This window comes from Nannospalax galili, unplaced genomic scaffold (genome assembly GCF_000622305.1).
Source record: "Nannospalax galili isolate Female #2095 unplaced genomic scaffold, S.galili_v1.0 scaffold346, whole genome shotgun sequence".
In the NCBI taxonomy this organism is placed as follows: Eukaryota; Metazoa; Chordata; class Mammalia; order Rodentia; family Spalacidae; genus Nannospalax; species Nannospalax galili.
This window is the reverse complement of record NW_008357637.1, coordinates 1164418-1180090: the sequence shown is the minus strand read 5'-3', so window position 1 is coordinate 1180090 and position 15673 is coordinate 1164418. Positions and strand designations below refer to the sequence as shown.

General features: G+C 40.5%; 1 protein-coding gene across 3 annotated transcripts in view; it reads left to right on the top strand.

The window, feature by feature from the left end:
• The window catches only part of Mettl8 (methyltransferase like 8), a 124814-nt gene that overhangs the window by 63278 nt on the left and 45863 nt on the right, over nt 1–15673 (top strand). For all 3 annotated transcript variants that reach the window (XM_029557299.1, XM_029557298.1, XM_008855242.3), the window contains one exon: nt 13395–13486. In XM_029557299.1, the coding sequence (XP_029413159.1) occupies nt 13395–13486 (92 nt within the window). The remainder of the gene's footprint in view (nt 1–13394; nt 13487–15673) is intronic.

Sequence of the window (15673 nt, the reverse complement as noted above, 5' to 3'; positions counted from 1 at the left end):
ACTTATTAGCTAATACACCTGTAACAGTTATACCTCATACATTCTTAGACTCAGATTCTTGTACTAATTAACAGCACTGAAACCATGATACTTCTTACAATTGATGGCATCTTACAATTATAATTGGAGTTTTGTTTCTTTTGGGGTTTTTTTCTTACTGGTTCAGAAAATAATATCTTAGATTTGATGAAACAGAATAATTATAATTTCAAGTACCTAATTTGTTTTGGGGGTTTTTTTGTTGTTTTTTGTTTTGTTTTTGGTCTTTTTGAGACAATGTTTCCCAGTAGCCCCAGCTGTCCTGGAACTCACTATGTAGACCAGGCTGGCCTTAAACTCACAGAGATCTGCCTGCCTCTTACTCCCAAGTGCTAGGATTAAAGGCATGTGCCATATACTTTTTACTGGCTCTTCCCCGATACTCACAAGTATCTCCTCCCAGTTCAGCTGTCTATATCCACTGTCCGTTTATCCACGCAGCAAAAGATCTTAGTGCTTTTCTAACAATATCACACATATTCTCTATGTAAACCCTGATGCATATGTCTCTGTTTTATCATAGTCAAATAAGACTAACAGGTCTCAAAACAGTGCACAAATTAGGCACTTGAAACTGTGAGTTCAAGGCCAGCCTGGTCTACATAGTGAGTTCCAGGCTAGCTGGGGCTACAGGGAGACCCTGTCTCAAAAAAAAAACAACAAAAAAAAAGTGTATAAATTGAAGCAGTAAGATACTTTATTGGTGGCCGGGCATGGTGGCACACGCCTTTAATCCCAGCACTCAGGAGGCAGAGGCAGGTAGATCTCTGAGTTCAAGGCCAGCCTGGTCTACATAGTGAGTTCCAGGACAGCTGGGGCTACAAGGGACCCTGTCTCAAAAAAGACAGAAAAAAAAAAAAGATACCTTATTGGCCAGACATGTAACATCATATCTAGAGGTACCATTATAAGTTTGAGGGCAGCCTGGTCTATATAGTGGGTTCTGGGCTAGCCAAGGCTATGTCATACTCAAAAAGCAAAACAAAAAGCTTGAAAAGAAAATGAAACCAGAAACAATGTTACCCTTTTATTTATGCACAAAAGTAAGGGAAGAGAGGGAAGGGGGAAGAAGGAAAATAAGGGGAAAATTAAGGGAAACATAAGATAGCAGTCCTGGTAGTGCTGTAAAATACAATTTTTATTATTAAATGTACTTTTGACAATTTCTCTTTTTGGTTATTTTATTTTATATGTATGAGTGTATTGCCTGCATGTCAGAAGAAGGCATCAGATCCCCTGGAACTAGAGTTATAGACAGTTGTTAACAGCCATGTGGGTGCTGGGATTTGAACCTGGGTCCTCTGCAAGAACAGCCAGTGCTCTTAACCACTGAGCCATCTCTCCAGGCCTATATTTTTGACAATTTCATTCATGTATGTAAGATATTCTGATCATCCTTACTTCCCCCCCCCACTTACAACCCCGGGCCCCAGGCTTGTTAAACCCCTCCCTATAAGTCCCCCTCCCACTTTTATATCTTCCTGGAGGGTTTTTTTGGGACCCACTGAATTTAACCAGAGCCTTCTTTCAGACTATGAGTGTGGAGCTATCTACTGGAGCCAGTGGCTACACCACTGTAGCCAGTGACTTTCCCGCAGCATCCAGTAGTTCCCTAATTGAGGTGAAGGGTCCCATGAGTAAGACCATTAGTACTTTTTCTCCCAGCTGCATGTGTAGCCCCTTCTGCTTCTATGTAAGCTAGCTAGCATGCTGAAAACATCCAGTTCAGTTCCAGCTTGATTTCTCTTTGTCCACAACCAAGGTGTATGCTACCTTCAGCCATAAATTCTTGCTACATAGGTTTGATGGGCAGCCAAGAGTAATGGCAACAGCCTGTGTTGTTTTGTGGGCCTCTGAGGCCTTCCTGGCCAATAGCTCACAGGAAGGATTCTCACACTTGGCTTTTGGGGATTTTTATTGATCACCTATGTCTTCTGGAATTGGTATTACCTACTCACTCAGGGTACCTCCATTTAAATTCATATATATATAATCTTTGCATAACTTTTTAGGGGTTATTCTAGGACAATAGTTTCAAATATTTTGGTCTCAGGAGCCCTTTATACTCTGAAATCACTGAGGGCCCCAAAAGCCTATCATTTTCTTGAATTATGTCTATTGATATTTTTCATATTAGAAATTAAAATATACATTAAAATATTTGTTCATTCCAAAATAACGAAACTATTACATATTAATCCAAATTGCATGTATTAATAAAAATATCTATATCTATATATCTATATATAATCTATATCTATATATATAATATCTAAATATCTATATATAATTTCTTCCAGAAATATAGCCTAGAGAGTGTCACTGTTCTAAGTGTTTGCAAGTTTCTTGTTGGTCTTTTTGAGACAGGCCCCAGCTGACTTGGAACTCACTAAGGCTGGCCTCCTACTCACAGAGATCTGTCTGCCTCTGCCTCCTGAGTGCTGGGATTAAAGGCCTCCACCATCACACCTGGCCCATGTTTGCAGGTTTCTTAATGTCTGGTTTAACTGACAAGCTGGATTCTCATATCTGCTTCTACATTGTTTTTGTTTTGGTTGAATTTATATGGATTAAACTTCTTTTCATATAGATGCAGAGTTATAAAGAAGAGGATTTTTAATAGCTTTTTCAGAAAATTATCTTGGTACTAGGGATTGGGCTTTGAGCATCTTATGCAGCATTCTGCCACTGAGCTGCATCCCTAACCCTTTTTTCCTTTGTATTTTGAGACAAGGTCTCTCTAAGTTGCCCAGGCTAGTCTTGAACTTGGTCTGTATCCAAAGCAGGCCTTGAACTTACCATCCTCAGCTTCCAACTACAATTATAGGTTACACCAGACCCAGCTCAAAAATTTTCTTGGCATTATACCAAATCTCAATAATGACAGTTTTTTTTAAAATTTTTACAAAAACTTTATTGAGAATTTCATACATGTATATAAGGTGTTTTGATCAAATCCATGCCCACTCCCTCCCCTCCAACATTCCCCTCTCTGAAGAGGTAACCCTAAAACCTTTTAAGGATTAGATAGAAGCTCCCAAATACTTTTGACATTTTTGGCCTTTGGAAAAGAGTTATGTTGCAAACAGGCCCAAGGACATTTTTGACTGGCTACATTTCTTTGGGGTCTTTTTACCCTAACTGCCTAGCCAATTCCTACCTCCTATTCTTATCACACCATCCTCTGAAGGAGTTACCCAAATTGCCAATAGGGAATCGGGACGCCGACCGCTCTGGCTTCTTTCATGCTGAACAGGGATGCAGGGTGAGGCAATTGAAGTACCCCTTCAGTGGGTCTATCTAAAAGACTCCCAAATGGTATAACTCTTGTCTCTAAGGGGAGAAGAAAGTCCTTGAATCACGAATAGGAGATATGAAGGAGAAGAAAAGGCAAGAGTGATTAGCATTACAACTTCTAGACAGGGAACTAGAAAAAAGTCAGAACGGCAATTTTCAAATGTTCATATGAAAGTCCACTGGAGTTTCTTGACAAGGGCTTCCAAAAGTATCCCTCTATTGGGTTCTTCCTCACTTTTCTTTTGTCTTCCAAGGCTGGAGTGATGGATTCAGGATTTGCTTTCAGGTGTTTTGATAGCTGTTGGAGTATGGAATTTGAAGCCATATGAATGAGCTTTCCACATTCTGGTATACTATAATCTGTTGGTGCACCTTGAACTTTGAATGGATTCTTTTGCATCATTTCATAACATTTTGCATGGATAACTTGGAAAATATTGGTTCTCTGCTTTATGCAGAACTTCCAAATGTTGACACATTTCATTATACAACATTTTAAAATCACATTAATATCACCACTCATCAACAAAACCTGTAAATATTAGGAAGCTATCAAGCTCATGATGGTTGACACAAATTTTCCAAAGTTCTAATTTTTGCTCAAAAGCTCCAGATTTATCTTTGGCAACAAATACTGTCATTTGTATTTTTTGACGTGATAGGCTCATTTCAAATGCTTTTGAGAAAACATATTCCAAATATCCAGATAACTATAGTTTTATCTATAGTTATTATTTCAAGTACAAATAGCATTTATAAAAAAGTAAGTTCATGGGGGCTGGAGAGATGGCTCAGAGTTTAAGAACACTGCCTGCTCTTACAGAGGTCCTGGGTTTGAATCCCAGCATCCACATGGCAACTAATAACCAACTGTCACTCCAGTTCCAGGGGACTCTGATGCCCTCTTCTGACCTCCATGGGGATTGCACAGCATGGGTGTACTTACATACATGGCAGGCAGTATACTCATACACATAATAAAATACTTTTTTTAAAAAAAGAGAAAGTAAGTTCAGTTGACCATTCAGACACACAAAATAGCAACCAGTTCTGTGCAGTTCATACCATACCAGTCATCCAACCTCAGTATGCAGTAGCAATGTCCTGTACATACTTCTCTGTTTTGCAGCATTGACTATTTTTTTCTTTTTTTTTTTTTTCTGCTGCACACATAAGTGCACTTACATACTTCCAGGCAAAACACTCATACACATAAAATACATTTTAGAAAAGAAAGCAGGATGAGCTCAGCCTAGGGGAGCAAGTCAGTAAGAAGCCAGTAAGCAGCATTCCAGTTCTCACCTTGCTAGGTTCTCACCTTGAGTTCCTGCTCTCACTTCCCTTAGTGATGGCTTGTCAGTCACTTGAAAGCTAGAAGATGAAATAAACCCTTTCCTTTCCAAGTTGTTTTGGTCAGTGTTTTTTTCACAGCACTAGGAAAGCTAACTAGGTCATACAGTTTTCCCTCTTTTAAAGACATGAGGTCCTATAATAGTGTCTGACTCACTCATTCAGAGTACTTACTCTCATTCAGGATATCTCTTTGTTTGGAAGTGAACTTAAAATCCTAGTTTCAGATCTCAGTTGCTAGAATTTGTTCATTCACTAATGATTTAACATTTTTATTTAAAATATATTTTAATTTGTGTATGGGGGGCACGAAGTGCCATGGGGTTCATGCAGAGGTCAGAAGACAACTTGTGGCAGTCAGTTTCTCTCCCTCCAGCATGTGCTCTCAAAATTGAACTGAGATCATCAGGCTTGGCACCAGGCTCCTTTATCCTCTCAGCCATCTTATAGACCCCTATATCAAAATTAAAATTTTATTTTATTTTATGGGTATGAGTATATTACCTGCATGTATGTAGGTATGTATGTAAGTGCACCTGTGCCATGCAAGCATTGAATATTTTTAAAAAGTGTCCCAAGGCTCAATTTTTAAATTTTATTTATTTTATTTTTATGGTGCTGGGGATCAAGCCCAGGCTTTATGCACACTAGCACTCTACCACTGGCAACCTAGGGTCCCATAACAACTACCTGAATCCCTTCAAGGGCCTCCTATTAGGCCTCACCTTTTATAGGTCCCACACCTCCCAGCAGCTCCAGATAGAGGACAGCGTCCGACATGTGAACCTGTAAGAACCAAGGCAGTATCATCCCACATGTTCCCAGCACAGTCTTTTGTCTTTGTTTCTCAGTTTGAATAATTTCTGCACCCTTTCTTTGTAGTATTCATCATCTGTTAAGTATATCATTGAATTTTAAATTTCAGATATTGTATGTGGATTTCAGGTATTGTATGTAGATTTATTGCAGACTTTCCTTTTGACAAGAGTATCATCATTTATCTGTTGATTTCCTCACCCATTCATTCTGCCATTCTTTTTCATTTAAATCTTTTTGTTGGCTTAGTGCTATTTTGTTTTGTTTTGCTTTGTTATGTTGTTGAGACAGGCCTCATGTAGCCCAGGTAGACCTGGAACTCACTATGTTACCAAGGATGATCCTGAGCTTCTAATCTTCCTGCCTCCACCTCCCAAGTGCTGAGATTACAGGTATGCACCACCACCCCAGGTTTATTCAGTGCTGGAGGTCACACACACACAGGGCTTCCTGCGTGCTAGGTACATACTCTACCACCTGAACTACATCCCCAGCTCCCTACTTGTTTGTTGTTGTTGTTGTTGTTGTTTGGGTTTTTTTAATGTAGCAAAGTTGGAATTTATATTTTAAAAGTTTTGTTATATATTTAAACACAGGCATTTAGAGAGGAAGAAAAGACATGTAGAGTGAATAAGGACTTCTACAGAAAATATTGCCTTTTTAAAGTAATTTTTTTCAAATTTTATTTATTATTTTTATTTTATGTGTATGAGTGTATTGCCTGCATGTATGTGAGTGCACTCGTATCGTGCCTGTGGAGGCCAGAAGAGGGCATCGGATTCCTCTGGAACTGGAGTTATGAATGGTTGTTAGCCACCATGTGGGTGCTGGGAATTGAACCCAGGACCTCTGTAAGAGCAGTCAGTGCTCTTAACTGCTGAGCCATCTCTCCAGTGCCTAAAGTACCTAATCATAATTTTAAAAGCTATTTTAATGTCATTATAGGAACTAGAGAAATGACTCAGAAGTTAAAAGCATTGACTGCTGTTGCAGAGAACCAGGGTTCAGTTTCCAGTATTCACATGGTGGCTAACTACAGTTCATATCCATAACTCTAGTTCCAGGGGATCCAGTGCCTTCTTCTGACCTCTGCAAGCATTGTACAACACAAGTGCACTTACATATATGTAGACAGAACACTCATAAAATAAAGTCATTGTATACTGATTCTGATCATTGGTTTTCCGAATCTATATTTATTGCCTGCTTTGTCATTTGACTGGCATGTCTCATCATGTTTTATTATATGATGGATATCATCAGTGATATCCTGCATGGAGTCTGAATTGTGTTATTGTCTTTAAAGGTAAGTTATTTTCTGGCTCGAGGTTAAGTTGCTACCATATGCTCAGGATCAGAGGGGTTTTTGTTTTTTAGATTTTGGGGTTTTTTTTGTTGTTTTCGGGGGGCAGTTCTTCCTGTAGCCCCAGCTGGCCTGGAACTTACTGTGTAAACAGGCTGGCCTTAAACTCACAGAGATCCACCTGCTTCTGCCTCCAAAGTGCTGAGGTTGGATCTTTCTGTATAACCCAGGCTGGTCTCGAATTTGGAATTCTCGTGCCTCAATCTCTCATGTGCTGTGATTACAGACATTTATCACCATGCCCTAAGCCTGTCTTCAAAGTGTTGTTAGGGTGAGGCTATTTTGACCTGTCCCAAGTCTAGTGCAATTCTTATTCCATGGCATGGCATTTCTAGGATTTTAATTATATACCTGAGGTATCTAGAGAGACTGTTCCACTCTAGCTTAGCTCAAACTCCAGTGTCTCTATGTGTAGTACTGCCAACTCTGGTCAGTCCTTTTTTCCACTCTCATTCCCACAACCCTCTCTTTCTGCTAGCTTTTCTGGAGTCTACCCTGTAGGTGAGCAGACACCATCAGCTCAGAGTCCTAGAAGAGCTCTCTGCAGGATGCATGTGTCCTGCCCTCTGTCCAGCAGCTTCTTCAGTATTCTGCTGCACAGCTTTAACCTCTGCCTTCTCAGACCATGCAGCTGCTGTCCAGCAGAAAACCACTCTGCTTGAGCTCCACCTCTGCCCCACAGTAGAGAATCTCATCTGCAGATAGAATGCCCATGTGACCCTGGAAACGTGTTCCCTTAGGGGTCATGGTCTTACACTGTCAAGTCCAGTGCCTAAAAGCAGTTACTTCAAATATTTTATCCAGCTTGATAATTTTTTTATAGCAGGAAGCTAAGCCCAATATCAGGTGTGCCATCGTGGCCAAAATTAAATCCTGCACAGCAGATTTAGTTAATGCTTATAAATAACCTTATATGCTTTTGTCAGATTTATCTTTAAATTATATTTGGATGAAGCAGCACATGCTTGTAATCCCAGCATTTGGGAGGTTGATGCAGGGTATTTAAAATATTCAAAATAATGACTACCATGTAACAGTATGAAAATGTTTATTAAATAACATGATGTTAAAAAGCAAATTCAAGTCAGGCATGCTGGCACACACCTTTAGTCCCAGCACTCAGGAGGCAGAGGCAGGCGGATCTCTGTGAGTTCAAGGCCAGCCTGGTCTACATAGTGAGTTCCAGGCTAGCTGGGACTATAGGGAGACACTGTCTCAAAAAGACCACCCCAAAAAAACAAAAAAATACTTGTTAAATATTTTAAGTGTCTGTACAATATTCCTTTGAGCCACCATAATTTTTGATTCCCTTATAACTACTTCTTTGCAGTATTTTTCTTATTATAATTCCAGTGAATGTCTTTGTACAGAGAATTTTTCTGACTGAACTTTACTGTTTGTTTGAGATACTTTACTATAATAAATTCCATGAAGTACAATTTATGAGCCAAACAATACGAATCACTTTTCCGTTGGTTTGGGTTGCTAAATGCTTGGTTCTTTTCAGTTTGCTTATTAGTCACTTGTCCTTGCACTTGAATTCCATTGTTGTACTTATTACTTATAAAAACTCGAATGATCCTTATTGCTGGCTATCAGGTTTTCCTGTAGATGAATCCAACTTCTATAAAGAGCTGCCATAAAGCAGCAGTTCTTGAAGAAGTTCCCATAAATACAGCAGGGACATTTATAGACTTCTGTGGGGTTTCTGCAACTGTACAGTGGAAAACTATTCTTCAGAGCTTAGGCCATAATATTCTCACTGAGCAGTTAAGAAAATGTCGCAACACAGAGAGCAGTGTAAGGATGTTAAGAGCAATTTAAGAAATAACCAAATCTGGCCAGGTGTGGTGGCACATGCCTTTAATCCCAGCACCCAGGAGGCAGAGGCAGGCGGATCTATCTGAGTTCAAGGCCAGCTTGGTCTACATAGCGAGTTCCATGCCAGCTGGCCTGGAACGCACTTACGAGAGAGAGAGAGGGAGAGAGAGAGAGAGAGAGAGAGAGAGAGAGAGAGAGAGAGAGAGAGAGAAGGAAAGAGAGAAAAAGAAAAAAAGAAATGAAATCTCACCATGTTGTCCAGACTGGCTCCTGGATTTAACTGATTCTTCGGCTTCAGTCTTTCAGCCTTTTGAGTAGTTGGGGCTGTAGGCATATGCCGTCACCCCCCATCACAACTGTTCTGTTTTCTTTCCTGTTTGTTGTAAAAATTTATAGATAAGAAACTCATCTCTAGTTTTGGTAGTACTATTTTTTTAAACAGGTGATTTGTTGATTTTAGTGTTACAACTTTCATATAAGAAGTCTTTATATACTTAAATAAAAATAGAATATAAAGCATAGTTTCTAGCCTCAATTTATATGTGATCGTTCATCTCTATTAAAATTAGTCAAAACAAAAATCTATTTAATTCCATTCATTAAAGCAGACAGAACTGTTTAGTGATTATTTGGGTTATGACTGGGTGTGAAAAAATAGTTGTGGTTAAATTTTCATCTGTGAAATTCTTTTGTATTTTATTTGCTTTTCCTGGAGACCCCAGCATTCCAGTTTTGAACCTTTTTAAAAGAAAACAAAACTGGGCATGATGGCTTTTACCTGTAATCCCAGCACTCAGGAAGATGAGCCTGGAGGATGGCTACAAGTTGAAGCCAGCCTAGGCTTAATAGCAAGATCCCGTCTGAAAAAAGAAGGGAGGGAGGGAGGGGCCAGCTTCTCACCTTTCAGTGGAGAGTAACTCGGTCACTGGAATATACTCATATCTGATTGCATAAACATGACTTAGACTAGAACCAAGATTCTCCTCATGTCTCCCAAGGTAACTCCTTATTCTGTTATTGTCACCCCCACTTTCCTAGACACTTATGGTTACATCATTGCAATCCTTCCTGACTTCCTGAATGTGTAATTCATCTCCAGGTCATAACAGCATATCTTGTTTCTCCCCTGCTCTCTTCTTTCTGTTTTCCATTGACACCACCTTAGTACTAGGGCTCATTACTCTAGACCTGTTGTGTCTTGCATGGTACTGCCATCCCCTGAAATCCATCCATTATCCAGCTCCCAACTTCACCTGCAGTTGCCCTAGAGAACCAGTTAAAATGAACTTTTTTGTTGCTTCCTGCATATACTGTCTATATTGCCAGCCTCTGATTGGGCAGAGTAATTACCCCACAGCCTTTCCCCCAACCCACACCTACCTTCCTGATAACACTTCCTATTTTCCCCAGCTGTCCTTAATTGGTGAAGCTCCCATTTCTACCCATCCAGCACTAACCCACCAATCCTCCCCTGTATTATCATTTACTTTTTATTCTACATGCATTAAGAAATGCATGTCCCTTGATGGACAAGGCACTTACTGATTCAGCTACACTAGCTGGCCAGTGAACTCCAGGGATCTCCCTGTCTTAGTCCCCCAGAGTGTTTCTTACAATTATTAGTAGGATATAAGAAACTTGAATGTTGTATGTATGATTTTTTTTTATTTAGAAAATGGCTCATTTTAGGAAACAGCAATTGCTTCCATTCCAAGAGTCTTAAACTCTCAGTACCCCCACTGCCTTAGACAGTAACAGAAGAGTGAGAAGATGGACTTTGACATGGCCTGAACCTGGGTTTGAATTCTGTTTCTGACTGACTATAGGACTTTGTGTCTATACTAAACTTCTGTTGCCTCATACAAAATGAACAGGATTGTAACCTTCTCACAGGATTTTTGAAAGGATCAAAAAAGACAAATATGTATGAGATGTGCTTTGGACACCTGACATGTAATAAATAATAAATAGTAGTGATTGTTATAGTGATTATGATCACCCTAACTGCTCAGTTAATATTTGCCAGTCACTATAATGAGCTACCAAGAATTTTTTTTTTTAATTTGGTCTTTTTGAGACAAGTCTCCCTGTAGCCCCAGCTGGCCTGGAACTCACTATATAGACCAGGCTGGCTTCAAACTCACAAAGATCTGCCTGCCTCTGCCTCCCTAGTGCTGGGACTAAAGGCGTGCACCACCATGCTCAGCTAAACGTAGCAGGAGAGATAACCATGGGTGCTCTGGGAACCGAACTCTTGTCTTTTTGGTTGTGAACCTGAGTCTTTAATGCCTGCACCAGTTCTCTAGTCCCCAAGAATTTTATTTAACCCTTATCACTCAGATAATTGCTTATACATACTATATGTCCTAGTTACTCACTGTTGCTGTAATAAAAACACTGACCAAAGCCATCTTGAGGAGGAAAGGGCTTATTTTATTTCACATATCCCAGGTAACAGTTCATCACTGAGGAAAGTCAGGGCAGGAACTCAGGACAGGAACCTGGAGGCAGGAGCTTCTGAAGCACAGACCATGGAGGAATGCTGCTTACTAGCTTGCTCCCTGTACTTAACCTTCTTATACAATACATAATGACCTGCCCAGGGGTGGCACCACCCATGATGGGCTGGGTCCTTTCACATCACTTAACAATCAAGAAAAGGTCCCATAGACATTACCACAGGTCAACCCAGTGGAGGAAATTCCTCAGTTGAGGTTCCCCTCTACCCAGGTGTGTCAAGTTGATAACTGAAGCTATCCAGCATACCATATGATACAGTAAGACCAAGTATATATTCCACCATTAAACATTTACATTAGGATCATGTTTCCAGTGTGTGTGTGTGTGTGTGTGTGTGTGTGTGTGTGTGTGTGTGTAGGATGTCAGACATCAATGTTGGATATCTTCTTCAGTTGCCCTCCACCTTAGTTTTTTGAGACAGGGTCTCTGTACTAGCTGGCCAGTGAACTCCAGGGATCTACCTGTCTCAGCCTCCCAAAGTGTTTTTTTTTTTTAAAATGTGTATGAGTATATTGCATATATATAAGTGTACCCATGTCAGTCAGCATTTCTTATAATTATCAGTAAGCTATATAGAACTTGAATGCAGTAGGTGTGTTTTTTTCTTTATTATTATTATTATTATTTAGAAAAATGACTCATTTCAGGAAACATAGATGTTGCTTCCATCCTAAGAAGGTAACCTCCTCCTCCTCCCCCTCCCCCACCCTCTCCCTCTCCTTTTCCTCCTCCTTTTCTTCTTCCTCCTCTTTCTTGTGATGCTAGACTTTGAATCCAGGCCTCATACATGGTAGGCAACAAGAAACCTTTTTTTTTTTTTGTAGCAAAGAGTACTGTCTTCTCATACAGGGAGAATAAACTCAGAAACTAAATATTATTATAGAAAGTGAGAGATTTTTTAAAAAATGATCCTGGAGCTGGAGAAATGGTTCACCAATTAAGAGCACTGGCTCCTCTTATAGAGTATCTGGGTCCAGTTCCCAGTACCCACATGGCAGCTAACAACCTTCCATAATCCCAGTACCAGGGGATCCAATGCCCTCTTCTGACCTCCACAGGTATATTGCACAACACAGGTATACTTACGTACATGCAGGCAATGCACTCATACACATAAAATAAAAATGATAAAAATTTTTTTAAAAGAAAAGAAAAACCATCCTTTTATATCCTTTATCAGGAACTCTGTCATTTGGCTGCATGGTTGCACATGCCTCTAAGCCTAGCACTTGGGAAGCTGGGGCAGAATTGTGAGTTTGAGGCCAGTGTCAACTGCACAGCAAGACCTATCTCAAATTAAAAAAAAAAAAAAAAAAACACAGCATAAATAGTATTCTTTCATTTAAATTAATCTATTTTTTAAAATGAAGGTAGCCAAGCAAAACAAACCAAAAATTACTTTAAAAATTTAGAGTAAGAACTAAATACTTTAAAACTGGTCTAGGTGCTGAAGAAATGGTTCAATGAGTAGAGTGTGTGCCACACAAGCATGAGGACTAAGTTTGGATCCCCTAACACCATGTTAAAAGTGTGTGGCTGCACACATCTGTAAGCTGGGGATGGGATGGAGTGGACACAGGCTTGCTGGTCATCCAGTCTAGCAAAACTGGTGGCTTCATATTTAGTGTGAAACCCTGGCTCAGAAAAAGAAGTATAGAATGATGGAGGGAGACTCCTGATACTGACCTCCATATGCTACACAGGAAAACACACAAACACACACACACACACACACACACACACACACACACAAACTTGCATCTCTTTGGCAGTAGAATTAGAATGTGTTATAAAAGTAGCATTAAAACACTATTAAAGATTGCCCTATTCAAAAGTTAGCAAACAGGCAAGTAGGTTCACCCTTAGAGGAAACCGGCACCTCATCAGGCCCCAGGTAGTCATGTGCTGGAGTGTTCTGAGGATACAGCTTCACCAGCTGTTTCTCATAGGTGCTGGCTAATCCCTCAGCCAGATTTAGACAGAAGACCCGTAGGAGTTGCAGGGTGGCACTTAGCACCATCAAGAGGAACATCCAACACAAAACTGATCCATTTGGCATGGAGTCAGTTTGTATCCCTTGTGTTTGCCTTGATTTAGAAGGCAAGATGGAGTGCCCAGTCCCATCATCTCTGCCTTACTCAACTGTAAAGCATGTTTTATATTTATATAAATTTATATTTTTTTGTAGGGATCACATGCAGTGGTCTAAAGAAGAAGAAGAAGAAGCTAGAAAAAAAGTAGAGGAAAACTCAGCCACACGAGTCATTCCAGAAGAACAAGGTAAAGACCGCTGTTCTTCTCGACCTTCCAATGGCTCAGTTCACACTCACTTTTCCTCCCCTCATGTCACCACTGCATATGAGAGTTCTCAGCTTCTACCTAAGCCAGTTACTCCATTTGCTCCCTTTGGTAGGATTCCCAGTTCTCCCCATGTAGTGGGACCAAAATTAATGAAATAAATTATGTATTCACCCTATAATTGGTCTTTTGGTAGTCATATTGCTTTTTCTGGGAGATACACATATGGGTGGCATTTTAAGCAAGACATGAAAATGTAACTTTAAAATTTTCTTCTTTCTGTGCCACTTTCAGTGTGCTGTTGTTTCACTTGCTAGAAACTCTAAAAAATTCAGAAACTTTGAGTAGAAAAAGTAATATCAAAATGTTGCTAGTCTTTTAAGATAAGGGTGTGTGTGTGCATATATGTGCACGTGTGTGGGGGTGCACTCACCCTCATGTGCCTGTGTAGAGGCCAGAGGTTGGCATCCGATGTCTCCCTTTATCACTTTCCACTCTATTTTTTCTCTCACTGACCTTGGAGCTCACCTTTTCAACTGGACTGACTGGCTAGCATAAGGGTTACAGAAACATGCTGCCATGTGCAGGTACCAGGGATCCAAATTCAGGTCTCCTGTTGGCACAGCAAGCATTTTACACACTGAGCTACCTCCCTAGCCCAGGATCACATTTTAATAGGCATCAAAAGCACTTTTCTTAGAAGACTTTGTATGTAGCGTTTAATTTAGGCAAGGCCTTGGCAACCTTCATAAATAGCTTTTGAAAATTTGGTGTGGGTTGCTATCAAAGAACTATAAAATGACACGGATTGCAGGGATGCAGAGAAACAAGAGCCTTTATATGCTGTTGGTGAAAGTGTTTGAAATGGAACTCTACTATGGAAACCAGTGTGTAGGTTCCTTAAAATTAAAAATGGAACTCCTGCATAATTCACCAATTCAGTTTTAGGTTATAGTCCAAACTCTCAAAGAGTTACATACATTGTATATTAATAGTAGGCCTGAAGTTAATGTTGGGTGTCTTCCTAGACTGCTCTCCACTGTATTAAGGCAGGACTTCTTGCTAAACTCAGAGCTCGCATATTCTGGCTAGTCTAGCTTGCCCCAGGAACCTGTCTCTACCTCCGATGTGCTGGAATTACAAGCGGCCACCACACTTTTTTTTTTTTTTTAGAAGAAGCATTTCATTACAGCTTTAACATACTCATTAACAGTTTCCAGAGCAAAGATACATCTCTTTCAAAAGTGGCTATAAAATTTTTAGGTTCACTGTTGAATTAATAGTTATACAATATTGAACTCAGTATAAGCCCTGTAAGACATAAAATTGAATGAATTTTTACCTTTAAAAAAGAGCTCTACCTGCAGGCCTCTCTCCGGGGTAAATCCATTGCGACCTCCGCGCCTTGACTCCCCCAGCCTCATTCACCCTCACATCTCCCCGACCCCTCTCTCCTGTTGGGCCCTGCGCCATTCCTAGTCTTGGGTCCCCAGACACCTGGGGAACCAATACTGCTTCCTGATCTTTTTCACCCAGACCAACTTAGTGCCTTCCTTGGGCCCCAGGAGCACTGCTTCTGGACCTGGCCCCACCCTCACCTCCCTCTGCTTGCCTGGGCCTGCACCACCTGCCAGCCTCTTTCTGGGACACAGGAGCTGACCTTTCCTCTTCCTGATCCTTTGCATCCAGACCAACCCAGCTCCTCAGTGCTGTCCCCGGGAGTTCTTGGGGCCTCTTCCCGCTCCATCTGCCTTTGCATCTCTGGGTGGCAGGGCCACCAGCTGCCCTAGACCAGCATCTTTCCTGGGCCAGGCTCCCAGGCCAGTCCAACCCCCAAATTCCTGAGGCGAAAATCGTTCCTGGAGGGATCCAGACCTTAGGAGAAAGCCTGAAATCATCTGACCCTCATCTGAATTGGGCCTCTGTGGGAATTCCTGAAGACAAAATAAATCCTGCCACTCTAATATAAAATCAAAAGAGAGAACTGGAAGCTTAGACAAACAAGCTTTTCATGCCCAAAAAGTAAACCACAAAGACACAAAGTTCATGAAAAGAAGCAGACTTAAACTTGAAGGCCTGAGTCTCACGCAAGAATCAGAAACTACAAAAGAAATTCACATGTCAAAATCACAGAGAAAAAATAATAACATGAAAAACCAAAGTAATATT